The sequence below is a fragment of the Megalops cyprinoides genome, chromosome 25 (assembly GCF_013368585.1).
Source record: "Megalops cyprinoides isolate fMegCyp1 chromosome 25, fMegCyp1.pri, whole genome shotgun sequence".
Taxonomy (NCBI): domain Eukaryota; kingdom Metazoa; phylum Chordata; class Actinopteri; order Elopiformes; family Megalopidae; genus Megalops; species Megalops cyprinoides.
The window spans coordinates 9,865,234-9,890,644 of NC_050607.1; the positions used below are offsets into that span (position 1 = coordinate 9,865,234).

At 39.1% G+C, this 25,411-nt stretch overlaps 1 protein-coding gene across 2 annotated transcripts in view; it reads left to right on the forward strand.

The window, feature by feature from the left end:
- zgc:165507 (uncharacterized protein LOC561188 homolog) overlaps positions 1–24,945 on the forward strand; it is a 44,098-nt gene extending 19,153 nt beyond the window's left edge. The window contains exons 1-5 of one of the 2 annotated variants that reach the window (XM_036519865.1): positions 5,897–6,182; positions 15,370–15,623; positions 20,782–20,925; positions 21,233–22,036; positions 23,895–24,945. In XM_036519865.1, the coding sequence (XP_036375758.1) occupies positions 15,407–15,623; positions 20,782–20,925; positions 21,233–22,036; positions 23,895–24,172 (1,443 nt within the window). In that variant the 5' untranslated portion in view covers positions 5,897–6,182; positions 15,370–15,406 and the 3' untranslated portion in view covers positions 24,173–24,945. Of the gene's footprint in view, positions 1–5,896; positions 6,183–15,369; positions 15,624–20,781; positions 20,926–21,232; positions 22,037–23,894 lie in introns of those variants that run through there. The other variant, XM_036519866.1, reaches the window with a different exon arrangement.
- The last annotated feature ends 466 nt before the right edge of the window (positions 24,946–25,411 follow it).

A 25,411-nucleotide genomic window follows, 5' to 3' on the forward strand; every position in this document is an offset into this window, starting at 1 on the left:
GAGGTCAGTAAAGAAGCACTTCAAACTGCTCCACTCATACCTGTTTTAATTCCAAGTTAAAAACTAGTAAATGAAGAATGGTGTGATTGTGTAATAATGCATTGAAAATTTTTAATACATAGGAGGCAGAATGAAAATACATGTAATGCAAGACTGAAATAAATGTAAATGTATAGGTATTGTAAATATATTTTTTCTGTTTTACAAGTCCAGACAGGTATGCTGTTGTTTATCTCCTGTGGTGGTATCAGCTATTCAGTGCCTTCATAAATACACCATGTAATCATACCACATTTAGATAACAGATTATTAAAAGTAAAGAATAATAATCATAAGAGGAAACATCTTGAAAATACTAATAAAGTGAAAAGAATAAAAACACAATATGAAAAAGATTCACTGACATGATGATTAACTTATTTATACAAACCTTTGGTCAAACTCAGTTAAATATCTCCAAAAAATAGTGCATGTGAATCAGAAGAAAAACTGAAAATAAGCATTACATAGTGGCCAAAATTAAAACAAATTTACATTCCAATTAATTATTGGAAGATACACTTGACTGTAACTATTCCCTCTTGATTAGTAGCCAGTGGTTTCCAAGAATCCACCAAAAATTGTCTTTGAGAAACTTTTAATTTTTGATACAGTTTTGTTGGAAAATATACAGCAGACCAAAGGAGAGAATAGTGGCAATATTATATATAATTCAGCACACATATGAATAAATTCTTTCCAGAAGCAGGAATTGTTGAAAAGAAATGATGCATTCACCTGATAGGTGAGTGGGGGAATGTTGGTGGTTTCCCATGAAGCCTCCAGCTGCCTCTCTCCTGTTTTCTTTGATGATATTCCCCACTGCTTAAACTTGCCAACAGCAGGCAGGGTGTTCTGTTACTGATGCACGAGCAATGGCTGCTTTCTTTGCCTCTGGAACAGCAGAAGGATGGGACTGGCTTTCAGAAAGCTGCCAAGATGGACATGTTGTTTAGGCTGTTTTCTCTAGCGTTGTTGACCTGTAGGTCAACTGCCAGCAGACACTGGCCTGCCTGTTTCCTTACACTGTCCGGAGGTGCAGTAGACATCTGATGCTGGAACAACATCAGATGTCTAACTCTTTTTCACTTTGATTCTCTCAGGGTACGACTGAGAGTGAGCTGTCTAAAAAACTAGCACATGGTCAATTGTTAGCTACTACCCAAAAATGGTCCATTTTGACAGATTTGAATATCATACTGAATCTCGGACCTTCACTTTTCCCATGCTTTGCCATTTTCATTTCCTTGTCAAAATAGTGAATAAAATGCAGAAAACAGAAATTCTCCCACCATCCTCCATGCAGTGTGCGCCTGGCTGGACACATTGAGTGTTTACAATAAAAATCAGTTCTATTTGCAGGAGACCACCCAATTTACTTGCCATTGTGCCAGGCTATTTCCTCTTTTTTCAGTTCCATAAACACACCTTCTTTTGCCAAACCATGCCCTGGCCACATTGAGGATTAGGGAGCCAACAGTACCTGGAGTGACCCACCTTAACCCCATCTCTCCCAAAGAAGGTAATAATAATAAGTTAATATAATAATAACAATTAAGTTATTATAAACTTAACATTAAGTTTGTCAGACCTGGATACCATCTTACTGCAGATGAATATCTGAGGTGCAAGCCCAAGCAATAAAAACTGATGGTGGACTTTTGTCCTTTTTAAAACTTAAAAAATTAATTTCATTGTCATGCCATAGTGGGGTTTGAGGGTGGACACTCATGTCTGACATTCTCATACATTGTTTAGAGTTAACAAAACAATGACGTCAGTGCGACATCTGTGATGGCGGGACAGTCTCCACAAAATACAGTAAGAGAATGGGGGATACAGATGTACACAGGAAAAACACAAACTATCTTATGTGGCCAAAACCAAGTAAGGTTGTCACTTTGAAGTATAAAATAGGTCCTATCAATGTACAATTCAGAGGTCAGCATGTCCACTGCGACCAGACACACCATTGCGAGCAGACAGGGGGCCACATGCACCAAACACCCCATACCCATAGGAAAGAGAAGTGGTAAACAAAATGACCTGAAAAGTATGAATGGCAAAAATCACAAACTAAGAATACACCTCTGAGTGAAACACACATGGCTGCCACACTTCTGGAGAAAATGTGCAAACACTACAACCAGGGTGAAAAGGCCAGCCACCCAATGCTAACACTATCTCTGCCGCATCCAGTGGAACTACATGAATCATGGAGGTTTTTTATTCCTGTGGGTAGCACAGCACTGTCACAACCCTACCAATAATATGGTTTTTGTTGTTTTTTGTTAAGCAGGAAAAAACTTACAACTTGGAACATTTGTATGAAGTGGACAATGTGAATACACACCGAAACTCACTTAGAGTAGAGCAGTGGCAGAAACAACTAAATCAATTCTTTATTAAACACCTTAAAATGTTGGCTGATTGCCCAGATACTGGACTAATTGGACACTTCAGTCTACTGATGTGCTCAGTGGTGATGTGTATTAAGTAGGAGTACTGACAGGTTTCCCATTGGGAATTGAACCTTAAACCTTGTGGTTACAAGCTCTCTCTGACAATACAGAATTGTTTGAGTTTAAACAGCATTGTTGCTTTTTAATGTAGTTTTCATGCAGTCACACTACAGTACAAAGTATATCTTTTTATTCTGCTTTAGTCATCTTAAAATATCTGTAATACAATTCTGAACAAGTTGCATATGTACCATTTCCCCTTTGTATTTAGAAGCTATTGCAGTAAATTCCTGTCTGTTGCATCTAATTCAGTGCATACTTTACAAATATCCACCCATAAAAACATGTATTTAAAGCATTAACTGGGCAATACCGGTCATTAGTGTTAATTTAGAGCATGGTTTTAGAGGTGAAAATGGAATATTACCTTTCCACAGCCTTTTTGCTGTAATTGTTACCCTTGTGATCAGAGATGCACTTTTTCCTTCAGCAGTTTATGATTAATTTCACACAAATTGAGTCTGGTCTGCTTGGTGCCAGTTGTTTGATTTGTGCCTTGGAAGCCGACATTTATTCAGGAGATTTAAAGTGCTAAGTGGCAAGATTAATGTGCTGGAGCTAAATCCTAAGAATAACACAGATGCTTCCCTATGTTTTAATAGAAATGTAGTAATTATAGCAAGTATACAAATGTATTTGAAGAAATCCCTCAAAAAATGCAAGGGATCCAGCCTTGGAAAGAAATTCAAAATGATAGACAGTTAACACATAGACAGTATAGTTTTTTCCCTGAACGCCATCCCAAAGGCAGACCTGCCCTGAGGGTAGAGGTGTAAACCCACCCACCGGTGTGGCATGCTAACTCTTCATTCATCCACAAAGAAGAACCTGCTCTTGCAGCTAATTTTTTTTGACAACATGGATGGCTGTCGAATTTCTCAGGCGGGAGACTGAGTTCAAAAAAAAAAAAAAGAAAGAAAAAACAGAACACTGGTAGCTAACAGTTTTCAAAGAAAAATAATTACTTTCAAAGAACGCCCAGAATAGCAATCAAAATAGCTCAAAGGACAATGCAATGCTAACTACAACAGCTGTGGAATTAGTCCATTACTAATGAGGCTGTAACATGAACTGTAGGATAAAATAAAACCTAAACGATGTATGAGTGCATGTGTAGTGGCTGTAATGGATTCATTTCTACCTGACAGTGCACATGTCATGCATTCCTGTGTGTGCATGTTTCACTTTCAGGTTTAAAGTTTCCTTTTGAGCCACTTTTGAGGAAACACTGAAAAAAACTCCATGAAAGTGGATAAGGATACCTGATGGGCACATCATTGAAAACACTTTTTCATCACTTGGGAATGAATGTTCAGTATTTTGCAACAATTCAGTACTTATTGCACCCTGTTGCACACAGTTTGATAATAAAATAATTATCAATTTGTATATAAAATAATCAAAGTAACATTGCTGATTGTGTCTTTCAGTGTGTGATTTATCTTCTTCATCCAGCCGCAGTGACTCTAATTAGAGACTCAGATATATTGTTCTTTGAAAATACATAGCTTGTGTACTGACTGGAAGGACTTCAATTTCAAGACTTCTGTCAGAAGGTCACTTGTTGATTTGTGGAAGGCAGATGCTGACTTACAGTCAGTGTGGTGGCTGGACAGCCTCCCTAAGTCGTTGGTTAGGTTGTCATCCTCTTTTGTAGGGAAACATGCACAAAAAATGTTAACACGTCATTCTTAAGCATGTAAAAGTCCTGTCACACACACTGCATAACTCAGTTTCTGTTCTACAGTTCTCATACACCCAAACAGGTATCAGACCCCATCAGAACTACTGTAATATCTGAGATTAAAAACACATCAGAAATGAATGTTTAATGTTTAATTTGAAATTTTGGTTCTATAATAATGAGAATATTTTCCACAGCAGAACAACACACCCAGCTGAGCAGGGATGCCAAAGGGGTGAATGGAAAGAAAAAATGGCAGGTGTAAAAGCATACAAACCTTCAAACAGATGCAGGTTATCTTTGTGACTGGGTGGAGAAGGACACCCCAGCCCAGTCAACTCTCTCCCCAGAGTCTCTTTCTTTTTGAGGTGCGTGGATAGGAAACCAGTCCATTTAGTGGAATAATTTATGGTTATCCCACCCAATGCACAATGTATTTGTGAGAATATGATGGGAAAAGTAGATTTAATATATATTCCATTTTGCAATAAGGTCAGTAAATAACAAAGCAATTTAGCTTTTTTGTCTGAAATTGCTGGCTTTTCCTTGATTCCACAGTTGCATTTAATAGGTGGTGGGAATAAACACAAGGAGTACTATTATTACTCTTATTCCAAAAAGATATGCCTGTTGTATAACTCACAAATCCACATGTAAGTGAATTGATCTGATCCCCGTGATCCTAAAATTGAGAGCAGACTGATGATGTGAATAAATGCATTTACAACAGAAATTTGTGCAAACAAAGCAATGCGTGGCTGAAACATGTCTTAGCAGTGTAAATCCATTATATCTAGTGATGCTCTGTGGGTAGTGTGAGTCCACTATAGCTGCAGCATGCAAACAGTAGTGCAAGGGTGAAACATTTTGCTTGGATCATTATATGCGGTGCTACTCTGATGGTAGTGTGAGACCACTACATCTAAGGCTGCTCTAAGAGTAGTGTGAGTCTGCTATGTGTAGTGTTGTTCAGGAGGCAGTGTAATTTCATTCTTAGAGAGTTGATGCTTTTGATGGTATGCACTTTTGCTGGTATTGCAAAAATCACCCTCTTTATAACTTTTTGTTTGTGGTACATTTTGATACACTCTGTGAATGATAAGGGCTTAACATGGTCTCACAGACCAAATGATCTGGACCTCAGTTACAAAAGTAACTTCTACAGACCTGATGACTGGGGCCCGAGACAATTTATTTGTATTGTTGTGTAGTCTATCTTTTTTGGGCCTGGGTGGTTGGGTGTGGAGCTTGCCTTCTATTGCGTATGTGGTTATCATTAGAACGGGTACTGAATGTCTATTTTGTGGGCGCTCACAAGCAATAATCAGATCAAATATATAAAACATAATCAAGGAATGGAATGGAATGGAATACATAGTGCAGGTTTGCGTGAAACCAACGTAAACGACGTATAGCTAATCAAATACCAAACCCAATGCTGCGACCTCCTCCTGCAGTGGATGCGTCCTTTAAGCGCATGGCCAGCGCTGATTACGCAGCTTTACGAGACTGTTTAAATTAATCCCCGATTACAAACACAGCTGACCTACTTCCAGTTCGTTTTTGTTTTCAAAGCGGCGGATGTTACTTCATTTTTTATATTTCAGTGCATATTTCGCTGCGTAAAACATTAGTCGTGTCTTACGTATGCGAATGGGCGCACGACCTCAGTATTCAGGATACGCCTTCTCCCCACCCATCGGTAATTGAAGTGCATGCCGGCAGTCTCAGTCACTTGCCGCCCGTCCTTTGTCTCCTCTATTTATGGTCCAGCCAGCCACAGTATCAGCAGGTTTTCAGACCGCCCTCGGACGATTGCGTCAGTGCTTCCTAGTAAGCTTCGAATTCAAATAGAATACAGGCTGTCTTCCCCCCAACACAGGCAAGGTCAGCGGCCAAGGACCACAATAAGGGACGCAGTTCTTACATTCCGCAAGGTAACGTGGGATTTATTGCAAGCGTATGCGAGATGTTGACGATGCTCAAGAATTAAGTAGCCTACTTTTACGCAACGACCGTCCAATTCTTGCCATTCGAATGATGGGCTATGCGTTGCTGTGTCAAAGCAATGCTCTGTCGTGGGCTACGTAGGTTTTTTTTTTAAATCGACGGCCTTCTGATCAATCATGTTAATATTTTGTGCTCCTTCTGAATAAGCAATCCATGCACTTAAGCTGGGCATCGTTCAATGAATTTATTGAAATTCAAATGTGTGTCGACTGGTTGTAGCTGGTATGTATGGGCTAACCGGCGTCTTTGTCCATGTTAGATCCCGGTTTGAGCGCTGATGGGCATCAGCACAGTCACACGTTTAAGTCACCGGTTGTTTTGTGTCCATTTCTGCTTGTGCCCTTTCTCATTGGCTCCCTCTAAGCCATGTCACCCCGAAAAATGAGAGTGGGTGAATGAAGCGTGGGAAGCCGCAGCTTCGATGGCAAGAGATGAACACAAACCCGGTTACTGTTCCTCTCTGAATTCCGTGATTGTCAACGGATTTCCGTAAGCAGGTTTGGCAAAAACAGAATATTCTATTTCGGGTCACCCGTGGTTTAAAATATCCAGTCATTACGTCACATGGTGCAAAAACGCTCACAACCAGTATATTTGGACACGTTGATTCTTACTATTGGTCGTTGTGTGTCAATCAACGACTTAACAATGGCTGCGTAAATTATTTTTTTTATTTATTTATGTATTCATTCTTCTTCTTATTATTATTATCATTATTACTGAAGGAATGGAAGTAATGTTGCAGGATTATACCCATTTACTTCTGCCCCCCCCCCCCCCCCCCCCCCGAGGTATGACTTACAGGATGTACAAACAATTCAATTCTATTTTAGTGCGGTATGAGGTTTCAAAGTATCGTCTTCTCCTGCAAGTCAGGCCATTGCTCGCATTTGATCGTGAATAGACAACCTATAGTTAAATCATGCTAGACCGAGACACATTATTTAGGTGTTTTCAAAGACCCAGCGTCCTCCTTATATTGGCAAGTTTTGGAATAGTAATGTGTTTCCCAGTTAAACGGACAGGCAAACACCACAGAAAAGCATCTTTCCAATACTGCAGTAGGCAGTGAAGTTTCCAAATGCTAGATGTTGTGGCCATTATTGTCACATAATGGTAGAAATGTCATTGGTAAAGTGTGTTTAGCGTCAGTTGTATTTCTTTGAAATTTTCATGTGCAGTAGAAACATGTTTTTGGTTTAGAGCAAAGTGTTAGCTCTTTCTTTCCACAAAAGTTTCCAGTTGATAGACATGTAATTTATCAGTGTGTTATTTATGTAAGACCACTTACCGCTTACCACTTACTCTGTGAAATATAGACTTTGTGAATATAATTGTGAATATATATAATATGAACATGTAAATGTGAATATATATAATATATATATATATATATATATATATATATATATATATACGTACATAGTTTATTGTATTTAGTATTATATATATTATATATTTCCAGTGTCCATGGGGCTGTCCGTGGCCCATCTTAACCAGTTAGAAAGGTTCGATAACATCTCCATTATAAAATGAATTTCACCAGAAATAGGCAAGGTTTTCATTATGCACCACCAAGGGAGTGGTTCTTCACTTGAAATTTGTCCCTCCTACCATGGAAATCATGCAATGTTATTATGTATGTAGTTGATGACTGCAGTGGAAAAACATGCAGTCACTGACCACAGCAATTTGCTCTGAAGATGTTGACAGCAGATGATTGCCTTAATTTTCAGTGGTAACGTGATGTTAAATATAAATGTTAAATGCTGTCTGCTGTAATATAAGTAGCACGTTTGCCGTGTTCCCTTTTAGCATTTTCACTGTCATTATCTGATTAAGAAGTTATTTTAGGCCTATTGTGTCTTAGTTTATGTACAGCATATAATTTTTCCCCTACTGTTACAGACGTGTCAAATTACACTTGCATGACATTCAGTGAATTTTTATTATGTCGTCACAGACACACCTCCCAGACAGGTTTGTTTGAGGAACTAAAGCTGTACCATGCAGTGACATTGCAGACAGGTTTGGACAGGTTTAGTGACAATGGAAATAATAATTTGTCAGCTGGTCTAGAGTCAGCCTTTAACCTGACCAGGCATAAGGCATATAGGTATTTGAATCCAGTTATAGGCTTAAAAGGTTATACAAGTTTAAGTCATTGACTTGTAGCAACACCTCAGAAAAGCCTTATTTCCTGTTATGTCATAAACAGTCAGTGAGGCCATGAAACATTTATTGCCTTGAATATGTGTTTGATAGTTTCTCCTCTACAAGCTTGCCAATTTTAGTCAACGTCCATCAGTCCCCTTCAAAATTTCATTATATATGAAAGAGTTAGCTACCCTTGTGTCGTAGAGTGGCTTTGCAAAGCATGGCACCCTTTAAACTGACGATTGGCCATTTTATGAAGTGTACAGAAAAGACGTCTGCTGACATGGCTGGATGTGTCGTGAGAAGATCACATTCATGTTCTCTGGAGGTGTCCAGTACCACCATGATGTTCACATCCTCTTTCTTACCTAGTAACTCAAGCACTGTGCTCAAACTGATATCTTCCATACGCTGAGTGACCCCTGTCACTGACTCCCAGAGTGGATTAAGCTTCCATCCGTCTGTGCAAAGACAAACAGTAAACTATTATTTGAGGTAGTTTCCTTACTGTAGCCTACAATATATGCAGCTGTTGTAGATGTAGTGCAGCAACTGAAGTACTGTATTTTACTCCAAGGTACAACATTAGTGTCATACTTATGAAGTCATTTTTCAGATTCTGTGCACTAATATGTCCTTGTTTGTGGGACATGGAAGTGAAATATGTACAAAGTTTATTATTTACAGTTATGATAAACAAATCCAAAAGCATTGTGCACATCAGTTTCAGGTTTAAAGATTTCTCAGCAGATCCTGAAGTATGTGCTGTGCTGTCTTTGAGTGAATTATGGTTCTTGTCTGACATTTGAGAAATGCTATCTCACAGAAGGGAAAGCTTCTTCCCTCCAACCACATGTATAAACATGCATAGTCATTGAAATAATTCTTGAAAAGCTTTGTGGCTCATGGATTCATTTTCAAGGTCTCAGCTACTTGGGTGTGTTCTTTTCCTTACCCTAAAAGAGAAGAGGTATTTCCATAGTATGCAGTGACTGGCTGCGACTCTCTCAACAGAATGCAGTAAGGGTTGAACAGTATATTAAAGGCCAAGGGCAGATGTCTTTGCTGTCTTGTGCATGGCTGGGAGGTGTGGCAGTTTCTTCCCCATCTGGTTGGTCCTGTACCGTCAGTTTAGACCTTCTTCACACTTTTCACGTTGATTGGATTAGAAAGGAAGTACACCTGCTAAAGAAACTGAAGGTGCATTGGAAAGGCTTTGCATATACACTATTAAGCAATAATACTTTTTTTTCCCAGAAAATGAATGAATGCACATTATTTTCAAGACCCTAATCAAAAGATAAGCTGATATATTGTGTATTCAATCTGTCAGACTATATATCAGCCTACATAGAATCAAGTGCATAGCTTTCATCTGATCAGTGCATCAGTACAAATAAAATGCAAAATAATATCTCTCTACCCCAGTGAAAGGCCCACTGTCTGAATATTCATGAGGATTCAATTTTTTAAAATCATGGTTTAAACCCTATAGATATGTTTTTAAACACCAGGAAACTGACCTCATAACAGACTGCAAGAAATTGGTTAGTTATTCACACATATTATTATAGTCTAAATAACTTAAACAGGGTGACACATTTGTAGCCACGCTATGTATGGTGATGCCATGTGAGAGATTCAAATTATAGAATGTTACTGCATTGGTAGATTGTTAATTTAACAATAAGAAATGGATTATGATAAGTGATAAGTGATATTGTTGCAAAATTATGTGATGTTCAGTACTGAATAAATAAAATACAGAATAAAATCCAGCTTTACCTAGTTTATCTTAGGCACTCCATGGAGACATTTCTAATACCCCTGTTTGGGAACTTCTGATATGGGGGCATTTTAGAGCCCGGTCATTGTAATGGTGCTTCCTTTTTTGTGGAGTCATTTATGACAACTGGTTAAGGTAATTTGGCCAGTGCTGGGAGAATATTAGTGAGGTTGCAGATCTGTGTAATCCAGTGTGGGAGAGGTTGAGCAGAGGCGGTGGAATATCATTTTATTGATGCAATGAACTGTTCAGTGCTGCTGTTGCCCCTTTAAAACACACCTTGCAGCGTACTGTGGACAAAATCTGCCACGATTAAATACAATCAAGTAAATTTATTCAGTATGAAAAGAGGATTTCAACATTTTTTTATTTTTTAAATGAAACTGTTGTAGAATGTATTTATTTATTTAATTCTACATTTATTGATTTGTTTCAGTAATCATTAAACCCAGCAGGGGTTGTTACAGTTTCAGAGTTTTGCATTGCGATTATGATACCAGTTTATCTCTACTGAGTATTCTTGTGATGTCGCCTGCTATACAGTGGCTTTTCTGAGTGGCAATAGCAGCATGAGGAAAGGACAGAATGGCTCCCATGTCCGCTCTGAACTTCACTGCCTTTTTATTTTCATGTGAACATTATTAATTCCTGCATGCAATGAGTGGCCTCATATTTACCAGGTTCCCCATTTTCTGCTGTATTGCTTCAGAAGTTGCCTGAATGCAGAATTTTCACATGCATACACTCCTGCTGCACAGGCACTTGCTCAGTACAGAAGAATCAGCCACTGCTTCTGGTTAAACCTTTTGACCTCTTTGAGGTGCTCTCATGTTTCTTCTGCTGGTTGCATACAGCTGAAAGTCGAATCTGCCTCATTAATATTGTAGAGGTGTGGGGGCCTCAGTTGGTGATGTCTGTACTGGAGCAGAGATGCATAAAATAAGATCACTGCAGAAATCCATAAAATAAGATTAAATTTTGTGGTGTAAATTCATTGGAAATTGTAAGAAAGAGCGCTGTACATAACTGCCTCAAACCTGTCTGTTGTTTCACGTTCACTTGTGTTGAACATACTATTGTTTATAATCATTACTGGACTGCACACTAAATAGTAACAATCATTAATAGTGCTACATACATGCTAGTAATTTAGTATCATCTGTGCTAAATTGAACAAACACCCCACTTCAGTCATCATTACTTGTGATTCTGCTTATCTTTTGATGTGGATTTTAATGCCTAGAACACTTGATTTGCATTTGCACCAGGATGGCCAGTTGCAGTCATTTACTATATATTGCCCATTGGGTTACATAGCCACTCAATCACTGCCATTTGTGAAAAACATCAAGAGGTGAGACAAAAGTGAGACGAAGGCTGCATCAATTGAGGTATGGCTATACTTATAATCATATGCACTACTGTTGAGCTGTAGCATGAATCTAATCTTCGAAAACTACCATGCCAGCCTCTGTGGTAAAAATGTGAAAGTTATAAAGTAGCTCTTGCTTATGCATGCTTTGCAAAGTATTGAGGGGAAAAAGCACTTACCACAGTAAGATTGAAAGGGGTTTATTTGTTAGAATTAAATTTTACTGCATTATAGAGGTTACTCATGCAAAAATAAATTTGCAATAACAAATGTGTCAAAATGTGTTTTAAGATGTTGAGGCCAAAACACAAAAACAGGAAAATTGAACTCCGTCTTTAACTGGTAACTATTTAGCATTATTACATAACAGAAGTTTTAAAGAATCTTGGCAGGTTATTTTCTCTTTTTGCATCCACAGTATTTACTTCATGTGCAAAAACCTGTTGGCAAAAAACAGGTTTTTGTTGCAGTTGTTGGCTTCACTTTTTCTTTTGCATTTATGTCACCCAGGTGCCATCCAGCCAACAGGACTAATTTGCCTGTTTTTGCATTTCATGTCCTGTGTTTCTTGTAGAACTGAAAGAAGCTTTGATCTTTGTGAGAACGGTTTGGATTACTTTTTTCTAACTGTAGAATCCATTGAAAAGCTCAGGATTGACAAAAGCCTGCTCATTCACTGGGTCACTGGACTCATGTAGTAAATACTGTATCAGAGGACAAATCCAGTAGGACATGTTTATAAATATTTGCAATGAGCCATCTGATAGCTGACTTAGTACAGTGGTCTACATACAGTAGAGCATTTCTTACATTTATTTTCACCCTCTAAACTGTTTGTTTCCATAAAAAGGGGGATATGTAAACATTTGGGTCCAGAGTGTGAGAGTGAACATGTCTACTGGGATAATTCCAAACAAAATCCACCGAAATTAATTCTCAGTAATTCTGTTTTATATTCCTGAAAGTTGGCTTTCGTGTTCCTGCTGTTGAAATTTGGAACAATAAAAGATTACATTAAGTATTTTACAATTAATGCTTACATGATAATGGTTAGAGGGTTGAGCCACTTTTACCATAAAGGTTGCAGCCAGTTTTGTCTCTTAAAATGTTAATTTGTGCTAGAGGTTGTTGTGACAAACTAAAGTATGTGTGTGCACATACAAGTCAGTTTGACAGAAGCTCGCTCATAGCTATGTGCAGAATACCTTAACTGTGTCAATACCTATTTAAGAATTGTATCTCTATTATTGTGGACATTCTCAGCTGGATATTTGATAGTATTCTACCTTATGTAGAGACGATTCAAATCCAAAATATTGCAGGAAGGGGAACCATGGTCCTCAGGTCCAGATTTTACTGCCTTCTTGAAGTCACTAGCTATTGCATCATCAGCCATTGGTCAGCCTCATAAAGTGACTCATTCAGTGACATCAGACCAGCACACATTTATGATGTGCTCTGTAACATGACTACACAAAAGACAAAATTAAACACAAAAATTGCTTTCCAGGTAAAATCTGATAGGCAGTGGAAAGGATATGATAACAAGGGTGGACAAAGCTGTATTCAGTCAACTCTTTCAGAAAGGATTGACAGATAAATTGTTTCCATCCAGCATGCTGGGAAGCAGGTTCATAAGAATTTGCTTGCAGATCATGAGCATGTTTTTTTAATGACAAAACTGTTGTCATAATTCTGTAATTATATCAGCATTTCTTTCCTGTCTGAGAAATCACACATGAGAAGGGATTCTCTGCTGAAAGAGAATTAAGAATTCTTTATGAAGTAGACTTCATATTTCAATAACAGAAGCACAATGTTCACTGGCCATTTCTGAACCCCCAGCTGTGCATACCACTGGTGTCTTACTCCCAGCTTTCAAGGACAACTCTGTGGCCAACTCAACTTATGTTTGATGTTTAAAAAATGTAAACTATTACCCTGAAAAGAGAGCTTATTTTTGGAACACTATTCTTTATGAAACATCTCCCCTAGGTGCTTGAAATCGTTTCTCTTTGCACCTACATTTTCAAACCTAGGATCAGGTGAAACAAGTTTATGATTATGATAAGTATTTGAATGAAAGGCAGAAGTAGTTAGGCCTTCAAAGACCAGTTTCCCTTTCTCTGGACTGTAATGCATGCACCTTTTCATTAACCTGCACTAAGATCAGATAATGGGTGTTAGTTTCTCCAGATTATTCATTGTAGATCACCCATTTTTAGCTGTATAATTAACTGGTTGCCGAAGTTCTGCTCAGAACATTAATTATGATTGTCCATGACTGTGAATAAGTGTGGCCTGTAAAAATAATTTCATCAGAATCTTTTTATTGTTACTTGTGTCTTCATATTTTCAGCAAACATTTTCTTCAACACTTAATGGAGTTAACTTGTACCAGAGCACCTATTGTATTAACAAGAGATTATTTCATAGTTCAACTGTCTTAAATTGATAATGTAAAATAAAATATAACATTGAAATATTTGATTAAAAATTACTTACAAATTTAATCTCACATTCATGCTTTCTGAGAAAAATTACAAATGGGACAAATTATATTTAGTTATTGTTATGACAACAGTTGTTGTGATGAGTTACTGTTCATAGTAATGGGGGGAAAAGCAGGTAAGCAGATCTGTAATGATTTAAGGCACTAAAATTAAAGCTGCAATCACGTTTGTACTGTTATTTGCTGGACTTTGTATATTCTTTGCAACAGCAACAGCGCTGTGAGCTTAATGCCACAAACACTATTGCAGACATGATAAAATCAAAGGGAGGTTTGCTTTGTAAATATAGTTTGCCATTGGTTTACCATTACTTGTGCAGTTTTCTCCCTTTCCTTCCTGAAATGAGCTTACATTGCCTCCTTTTACCTACTTCTTTCACATGTGTCTGTTTCCATGGGTCAGCTCTACCCAAGCTGAACTGAGTCTGATTTCCCAGATCCAGATAAATTCCTGCCTTGCTTCAGGCAGCAAACTCTCAGGTGACCAACCTTGTACTGCTTAACCTTAGTGGCAGAAAACACCTTCTACTGCCACACTCTGATCTTGTGACTGGGGGCAGTGGGCTTAAATAATGAATGGGACACTGTTGCTCTACCCTTGAACAAAGCACTGCTCCTAGATATGTCATTGAAAATGGCTGTGTAGCTGGGCTGCCAGGTTTCTATGTAAAGATGTGTTATACTTCCATTTCGTCAACTTGGATTATTGTATCTATGAAACAAATTACTTTTAATTTGACTGTAATGAACTACCTATATGCAAGTAACATGTTGTTTGGCAAAGTAGATACTGACAGAAGCAACACTGTGGCAGGCTTGCTATGTGTGTTGCAAAATGCGCAGTACTTTTAATGTAATAGCTTGTAGATAAATATAAGCAACTGTTCAAGGTATAAATATCTGACCTTCCACGTCTACATGTCTGGTTATTCACTGTGAGTGTTTATTTTATGTTGTTCTAGGATTTGAAAGTCCTGTTTCTCATTTCAGTTCAATTTAAACAACGTACAGATTGACAACAGATGTGGCAGATTTTGTCCTCCGTACCTTGCAAGGTGCATTTTAAAAAGGCAAAAGCAGCACTCAACGGTTCATGGCATCAATAAAATGATATTTCACCATCTCTGCTCAACCTCTCCCAAACTGGATCACACACAGTGCTGGATAAAAAAGCCAGTATGGATATTTCATGTGGGTATTAAATGGTGTGAGCCGTGTAAGAACAGTACTTACAAAGTTGGGCATTGAAGAAGAGCATTGGTTTATTGTTCTTTCTGTGTCTTTCAGTTTTCCAATTAAGTGCAACCGTTAAGCCAGACCAGCCATGCCGCCCCCTGCTGGAGGTCCTCCAACTGTCACCCCCCCAGATGGGGGCTGGGGATGGGCCGTGGTGCTGGGAGCCTTCATCTCCATCGGCTTCTCCTACGCCTTCCCCAAAGCCATTACCGTCTTCTTCAAAGACATCCAGAAGATCTTTGATGCCTCCTACAGCCAGATCGCCTGGATCTCATCCATAATGTTGGCTGTCATGTATGCTGGAGGTAAGATAGATGGGCCCAATTTCAGATTTTGCATGATTTTGCATTTTTTTTTAATGAGAACATGACTTAAGAGTAATGATGAGAACAGTACATTCAGAGACTCATTTTTTGCCTAAATCTAGAGTGTACGTAATACTCTGTCAAGTCTGGTTTTGAAGACTAGGTCTTTACTGCCACAAAAACTGTAGGAAGCTATTATCTGCATGGTTATTAATAACCATGTGAAAAATATACCTTGTGTCAAGTGAAATGAACTTTATTTAAACCTCTGCCCCCTTCTGCTTACAGAACTATGCTTGAAATAGCTTCTGTACTCTACACGCATACTTCTACACCACAAGACCTATTTGCAACAAAATATACCATGCTTAAACACCTACAGTATTCAGGAATGAACCTCAGTAGTGTCTTTTTAGGGCTGTAGCAAAGATGTGGTAGTGGAAGAGGCTGTTGCTAAATCTAACAGATGAAGACAGTACATGCCATTTATTTACACTAAATACCGCTGCTCGTATGAAGGTGTGTCTGCTGGAGAGCAGCTCTTTAGCAGTGTTGCGTGTTTTTACAAGGTTTTATTTCACAACAAAACAAGGTGAATCTGAAAAAAAGGGAAAGACTTCATTTTGATTGAAAAATCTATTAAATTATTACATTTGCTTTTCTTTCATACAAGAAAAAAAACAAACACAAAATGAACACAAACTTCACCTTCATAATTTTCTTTTGGTTTTCCATAATATGAAGTATGTGTATGATATTCTTCTGATAATTTGCATTAATGTAGCAAAATCAGGTCAGGGAAACAATTCCAAATCATGCAATAAAAACACATTAAATAATGAGAAATTATTTCTGCAAAATAAATAAAGATCACTTTGAGTAATGATAAGACTTAGGCCTGTTAGATGGCTCTGTTTCTGCTGAGGTTCCTGGTCCTAGGTTGTCTGGCACTCAGCCAGCGAGAGTCAGGGGCTGGGGCTGCTGTCTGATGGTCAAGAGCAGGGAGGCCCAAGGTGAACCCAAGCAGGGCGCATGTTCTGCGGCCTGCTGTTTGGCAGCAAGTCAGACCCCGGGGCTGTTTGTCAGCGCTGGATCAATGTTATGCTGTGACTCAGGCGGAGCTGTGGAGAGCATGGTGACCTTGGGACACAGAGGCAGAACTGTGCCACCAGAGCCCAAGAGACGGACGTAGCTTACATTTTTCTATTATTCATTTTTTCCAGTCGTGTCTTTACTGAAACAGTTCACTTTTGCATATCATTCATTTACACAGCTGTATCTTTGCTGAAGCAGTTCAGGCCAAAAGACTTGGAAGTGGTATTACTGCAGTGCTTCACACGGGGCTAGACCAACCCTCTTAACCTTTTTAACCCCCCTGGTTAAAAGGTGAGTCTGGACTGAAGGCATGTTTGGCTTGTGTTGTGTTTGGAATTTCTCGAATTCCCTGAAGCTTGAAAACACAGTTCCCTAGCCACGGTGGCACAGTGCCATTCTCACTGCGATAAATGTGACTCACATTTTCCACTGGTTTCAGTGAATGTAACCAGCCATTCCAAATATCCAGAATATCCATTTAATGGGTCTGGTCTTACTTTAGCTCCAGGATCAGCATCATATGTCCTGTTAGTTTGGCATGTTGTGTTGTGAATACTGTCCTCTTTTACTCAAACACGCCAACAGTTTTTTTTTTTCTTTTTTTTTCAGTTAGCAGGTGATAAAAGACAGGTGCCTGCCCTTGCAGGTACACCACATTACATTTAGGCCATCTGTTTAGTGAATGTCCTTTCCTGTGACCACTGATGTAGCTCGTTTATTGTATTTTTGTGCAGTGATTCAGTTAAACAATTTATCTACCTAATTCAGTGTAACACCACTACTGGTCCACCTTTGACCTGAATTTGTATCCTGCTGGTTGTGAGTCAAACTCTAACTGAATTCAATTTTAAAAGGTCAAGCTCTGGCTTCATTTTTCCTGTTGAACATGACATGATATTTGTGTATTGTTACCTTTTAAACCTTCTGTTGAAGCATAAATAGATACTCTGATACCACATTTGGATGCCTAAGACTGTTTTTAAGCCTTGGTTACAGTGACAACATAGTCAATTTCATTACTATGAACAGAGGAGATTCACTGCATATTAGCTACCTAAAATTTCACTTTTCACAGGGTTTGATAGCAACAAAGGCAGAGCAGCAATGGATTGCTCCACTGCACTTTTTCTGTATTTAAAAAGTCTAATATCTGTTTCAACACTACATGCCACATACATATGAAAGCATTTCTGTCTGTCAGTGAAGTCTGTAATCAGGTGTTAGCACATCTCTATGTACAGAGACTCATATAGTGTCTATGTACTCTCTCTCATGTACAGAGTCTACTTCCAAGACTGGAAATGTATGCTCATTTGTTGTATAATGACACGGTTTCCCGCATAGTATTGGCAAAATCAGATTTACCACCAAAATAGTCATTATAGCGCATATGGGCTTAACAACAGGTCACAAGACTCTCCGCTCTCCATAAGGGTGTGTTTACTGCATGTCATGAGCACGGTTAACATTGACCTTCAAATGACTAACAGAAGGAGACTGCATTTGAATTGTTGCACTTAGACAAACAAGGAACTAGCACTCAGCAAATCAAATAATAAAAAGGTTAATTTGAATCAAACAATAGGAGGCTTAAAATTTCATGCTGTAAAGCTCTGTTTAGGTGTGTCTTTGATTGACAAAAGGTGTTTATGTAAAATACATACACACATACAATAAGATGTAAAACACAAAATAAAATACATAAACTTTGTATAATCCTGTGGAGAAACTCCAAATTAAAATCAATTTGATCTGTTAAATGTTAAAATGTTAAATAATATCCATGTCCTTAAATACCACTGCTGAAGTCTGAATATTCAGATTACACTGGTTTCCTTTGATCGGTTTGTGTCTTTGCTACATGCATGTTCATAAATGGATGTGAAATGATGCTACAACAGTAGGAAACCGTGTACAACAGTATAATTATTATCAATGAAAGAATCAGACGTCAAAGTAATGTCTCAGATTTCCAATCAAAATGACAGAGAGCTTAGACCTTGAGTCGGGACACACATGCACCAGCACCATTTTGAAGAGCTGTTTTCCCATAAACACTGCTCTCACGTGGTAATGATCTCTAAATGGAAGCACTGACCCAGGATCAGTTTGAAGATTTTTGCAAAAAATGGTTGTGGTTAGTAGTAGTGTTGTCAGTGTGAGTATATGATTTTGGTACTGATCAAGTACTGTTGATCAGTATCTTCTCAAAGCAGTTTGGACAAGACAAGATCTATTATGTCATTTGTTAATAACCATTGAATTCAATAATATATTGAATTATAACCATTGAATAATTGAATGTTTTGCTGCTGAGCTTATGCATTTATTTATTGAATTCTATGACTGACAATTAAGACAGGAGATGTGGGGGGGGGGAGACCCACTTAGAATAAGGTGATAGCAAGGAAAAAGTCACCAAATAGGCATCCAAATTGACTACAGGACACACTAAGTTGATTTTATTTTAAAATGGATCATGAAGATGGAGATTGTCAATGCCTCCTGAATTAAAGTTGGTAAGCTGTTGCATAACAGAAGGGCTCAGTGTGAGAAGGATCTGCCATCACATTTAGCGTTTTCACATTTTTTCCGTTCAAATAGGCAGACCTTTGTGAACAAAGTCATCTAGTGGACTTATAAGGGATTAGGAGATCATATAAATAAGCAGGAGCAAACCTCTCTAAGTCCTTCAGGGTGGTTTCTCAAACAAATGGAGAAAGGATTGGATATACAAATTGGCAAATCACAAGACGTGATCTGTTGGCCTTTTCATGAAGTTGGGGATTTATTGGTTATTATTTGTATTAAATGTATGTTGTTTGTTTTTACCTTGGCAAATAGGTTAAGTAATCACTGATCCATGAACAATCACAGCAAATCACAACATCACCATGACATCACAAACACATCCATAAATTTAGCTGGAATTTACTCACTTTCAGTCTTGTTGAAAGTAAGACAAACTTTGAATTTTAAATTTTATTTAAATGTATTTATTTAAATGCACCAATGGGTTCAACAAGTCGTGACTTACTGCAAGGGTGGTGTGGATGACTGAAACAGTGGTGGCTGGTGAGCTGGAAACAGGGGAGGCTGAAACATTACCTTTAAATCTATCATTACAACCTGTTCCCTTTTATCTTCCTTGATTAACAATAAAACAAATAATTCACAGAATAATTGATGATATATGCTATATATGCTCGCGAAACAGTGCAGATTGTCTGTAGTTTTGGCGCTATTGCGAAAGCTACAGCATGAGGTTGTTTAATTAACAAGGATGGCAATTTGAACAATTAAGTGGCAAGTAATCCCAAAGCGTTCTCTTAATTTTTTCACATTATAGGTTTCTTGTGTTACAAAATTCAAATTACAAAATGTAGCTAAATTTAGTTAGATCCATTTAAATTACTGAGACTAAACTCTTAGGTTAGGTTGAGTGCAATGAACAATAACGTTTAGAACACAGACCTCACAAAAGCTGTGATGTGTCATGAGCATTTAATGTAATTTAAATCGATAAATGCCATCCTTGTTAATTAAACAATCTCAGGTTGTAGCTTTCGCAAGCGCACAAACTACAGACAATCTGCGCTGTTTCACGAGCATAATCATTTACTCCATTTACGCGATTGGTGTCAGTTATTCTGTGAATTATTTGTTTTATTGTTAATCAAGGAAGATAAAGGAGAACAGGTTGAAAGTAAAGATAGATTTAAAGGTAATGTTTCAGCCTCCCCTGTTTCCAGCTCACCAGCCACCACTGGACTGAAATAACCTGGTGGTTGAACAGTGGTTGAGCTCTGTACTGGAAGACGAGGGCTCTTTTCCCTCTAATGAGCCCATGCCCCTATTGTCCATGCCAAGGCCTACTGGACCATTCCCTTTCACACAGACTCCCAGCGACAGAGATCCCTGCCCTTCTAAATACGGCCATCTGCAGTTCCATCAGGTTTAGTGTCAAGTTTTTTCTTTGTTCTTTTTTTGCTTTAAGCCCAGCATGTTGTTGGGAGAAATGTGATCTGAGATGATTTTAATAGACCTTTACCTCTCATTTCAGGTCCCATAAGCAGTATATTGGTAAACACCTATGGGTGTCGGCCCATTATGATAATGGGGGGCTTCCTATGTGCTATAGGAATGATCTCGGCCTCCTTCTGCAACAGTGTGGTGGAGCTGTATATTTGCATTGGAGTAATAGGAGGTAAGTCATCGTTGCACAGATCTGAGTTGCTGTTCAAAGCTTGTTAGTTAAACATCATGTAACTGTCATTTTTCATCTGGTAGTTTAGGAACTGTGCTGTAGCTGCAGACGTTTCTGAGCAATGAATCAACAGTGACAAATCTTTTCTTGGTGTATGGTGTATGTACTGCTGATTTGTTTGCATTGTCATTTGGCAAAAGCAACCTTTTGTTGTATGATGATAAGGAAACCAACGGTTAGAGTGTGACTCAGCTCACATTTCAGAGTTCTGAGAATTCTGTTTTATTTCCTTCAACCTCACTTCCAGGTTTGGGCCTTGCGTTCAACCTCCAGCCAGCCCTGACAATGATCGGGAAATACTTCTTCAAGAAGCGGCCGATTGCCAACGGGCTGGCCATGGCAGGGAGCCCCGTCTTCCTCAGCACTCTGGCCCCGCTAAACCAGTACCTGTTCAACTCATACGGCTGGAGGGGCAGCTTCTTGATCCTGGGGGGGCTGCTCCTAAACTGCTGTGTGGCCGGGTCGCTGATGAGGCCCCTGGGCCCACCCCCTGGCAAAAAAGACAAGGAGGCTGTAGCCGCTAGCGCCCCCCTGCAGAAAACTGGAAAAGCCACAGCTTGGGAAACGGTGAATAAGTACCTGGATCTGTCACTGTTCAAGCACAGGGGCTTCCTCATCTACCTGTCGGGAAATGTTATCATGTTCCTGGGGTTCTTCGCCCCCATCGTGTTCCTGGCGGCCTACGCCAAGGACATGGGCGTCGACGAGTATTCGGCCGCCTTCCTGCTGTCCATCCTGGCCTTCGTGGACATGTTCGCCAGGCCGTCCATGGGTCTGCTGGCCAACTCCAAGTGGATCCGGCCCAAGATCCAGTACTTCTTCAGCTTCGCCGTGCTGTACAACGGCGTCTGCCACATCCTTTGCCCGCTGGTGGAAAGCTATACGGGCCTGGTGGCTTACGCCGTGTTCTTTGGCTTTGCCTTCGGCATGGTCAGCTCCGTGCTCTTTGAAACTCTGATGGACCTGGTGGGCGCTCAGAGGTTTTCTAGTGCCGTAGGGCTGGTCACCATCGTCGAATGCTGCCCTGTCCTCATAGGACCTCCTTTGGCAGGTACCACATCAGTCTGTTCTAGGGCTTCAGACAGCTCTTCACACTCCTTTCAAATTCTCTTCAAATCATACACTCATGGATATACTCATTTAAGAACAAATACAAGTACAAAGTCCAAAGCATATGTTAGTCGATGTTAGCCCAGGTTTATATAATATGAACTATCCTGGCACAAGTCCAGTACCAGTAAAGTGGAACCTCTATAAAGGAAACGATCTCAATCTCAAAAATATCAAAAATAAATTTTTTGTGAAATTCACCTCCTATACAATATGGCCGCAATACAACATGAAACCGCATCAAACCAATGTGTTCCACTGTTAGTTCAATATACAGCCAACTGTAATACTAATTTATACCCATATTATTCCCTAAATGGCACCCTATAGAAGGGATTACCTTCATGTGTTCAGTGAGTCTGCATGATGTTTGTTACCCTTCAAATGTCCTGCTCGTAAGTGTCAACAGAGGTTTTTCCAGTGTAGATTACTTGGCTACTTTACTTCGTATCTAACAATGCACTCAATATACAAAGACTTTTGATATGCCACTGCCTCTCCTGCCCCTTGCTTCAGCATAACACCCCAGCACATGTGACTGGACCAACCCCAGCCTTACATTGTTCTGTACAGTTGGTCAAACATGAGGTTTGCTTATCAGCAAAAATGTTTTTACTATCTTATTTTGTTGATATCTAATCAAACCTGGCCCTTAATGGGATTTTTGCTTCATTTTAAGAGGCGTATTTAAAATTGTCCTTTGTCACAGGACGTATACCGGCCTACAGTGTATGCTCCAATGTTGATTTGCACATCATTGTAAGAACAGCAGCGCTGGCCCACTGAAACTGAGCTACAAAAGCGATGAATCTTGGCCTTCATATTTAGCAGCCGGCAAACCAATGAGCCAACAGTAATGATTCAGTGCTCTTCCCCACCAAAAGCCAAACTACAATAATAAACATTGGCTGTCAGTACAGTACTTAGTACTGCCAATGTTAAATTATTTATTGGTGTTGTGCTGAGCCAATAATATTAGTCCATTGACAAATCGCCATGCTGAGCCAAAATAAAGTAAGTGGTGTACCATTAACAGTCAAGATCATTGGAAGTCTAACAAGCCACTAATTTTTGTCCATCTTTAATCACCGTTAATCAGCACTTATTCCACTGGCTCACTGTAAGCGTTGCTGCTTATTTTATCTGTTAAAGCATAATCAGTGTTAAGAATTCAGGTTAAGGAAAAGCGTAAGTGGGTGTGGGTCAGATAAATGTGTGTTAGCAGATTCACATGTGCACTGCTGCACTGGGTTTGGGGTGGGCACCGGTCCGCACAGTCACAGTGGAAGATGTGAATGAGCAATTCAATTGGCTTAACTTAAGTAAGATTTGTATTGTTCAGTGCTCTCCCACACAAGCACTGCACACTTTTAACCATCAATCATATATGCTATAGTATTATTAGGCAGAGGTGGAAAACCCCGGCTTCAGAAAGTAAAAGTCCTGCCACGTATTTGCTCCACCCATGCACTACACCAGCTGAATTTAATTAGCACAACTTTTCAGCCAGGTAGAGGAGCTAATTAGTGAAATCACCTTGTTTAGTGAACGGCTAGAACAAATACATGGTAGGACTTTTACTTTCTGAAGCCAGTGTTTTTCACCTCTGTTATTAGGGTGAGATTAATATTGTTGAATATTACCTGCTTCTAGAGTGTCTAATAGTAGCACTCTAGAAGCAGGTAATTGTTGCCCAGTGTCATTGTTTGCCAGTCGTAGACAGACTTCAGAAATAATTATTCCAACCCATAAATAAACAAAGCCAAATGATGCAAAATAATTTTTTTTTGTTCTTTCAGGTAAGCTGGTGGACATCACCAAGAACTACAAATACATGTATTTTTGCTGCGGGGCCGACGTCATCCTCGCCAGCATCTGGCTGTTCATCGGCAACGCCATCAACTACCGGCTGCTGGACAAGGAGCGGCGCCGGGCGGAGAAACACAAGCCGGTGGACGAGCATCCGGAGGCCAACGGCGACGCCGACCCCCAGGCCACGGAGACCCTGTGCGTCAGCACCGACAAAGAGGGGGAGGAGGATACCACTACTGCCATGCAGCGGGAGACCAACATTTAGATCCATCCGGAGTCGCCCACGGTCCTGCCAAATCCAGGGTGTCCACTTCCCATTTCTCCAGGGCTGCTCGCTGGACTGCTCTATGGAGCATCGCAGCCAAAGCAACGTCTGCGTCTACGATACTGTGAATTGTATTGGTTAATTATGGGTCGGCTCCAGTGTTGTACAGAAAAAAAAAAAATGCTCAGAATAAAATGCTACATGTCTAAGCCTTTAGGACCTTCAGGCTTGAGTTCAGTAAGTGGGGGGATGATCATGTTTTAAAATCTGGGCACCCTAGCCCTTTGCACGTCTTCCAGTACAGAGAATGAGTTGTAATATGTCATTGCTTTATATTATAAACGCACCCACCTGCTTTTTCCATTGAATTTTGAAGTCAATGACCACTATACTGCATTTTCATCATTATTTTAATCACAGCTGGAGGGACTCAATCTGATTGGATGTCAACAGATGAAATAAGCGCATGCAAAGGGATTCATGGGAATTTTCAAAACTAAATTACTGTATGAAAATAGATTCATTTTTGGTTAACAGGGATGTTTCATGAACAGTGTTGTATTTACTTTGTTGTATATTTCATTAATACACGCGCGCGCACACACACACACACACTCAAAGACAGGGAGATTCATTTTGGGATAAATGGGAAATGGTCATTTTTGAGAGTACCTGTTGTAGGCTCAACTTTCACCAATGATACATTGCCTTAAATCTAAAGAATGCAACCACAAACTCATTAGTATTTCTTTGAACAGTATTTATATACACAAAAAACAGTAACATAAATTAATATGCCTAATGGTGATAAGGCTTCATTGCTGATTGTTTGACCATGTTTTTATTTATTTTTAATTATTATTGATTTATTCAAAGAGTGTACATATATAACTCAGTGATTTATGGATAGTCCTTCTAAGGTAGCTACATAGCTAGGAGAGATATCAACATAGCTAGGAAAGTAGCATAACCTCTGGAATGTTCGGTAAAAACCATGTGACATAATCCTACAAATGTTCTTCGTAGGCATAACAGGGGTGTCACAATTAATGCATAAGATTCATTCATATGTTCTTACTGTAAATCAAATACAATATCTGTACACTAATATGATTTCACCAAAAGTCTATCTAATATCATTTTTCAGAGAGCATATTGTTTCATGGTCTTTATAGAAATGCAGGTAGTTTATATGCTTGTGTTTGTCTTGTTTGTTAAATATGTTTATTTCAAATTGAT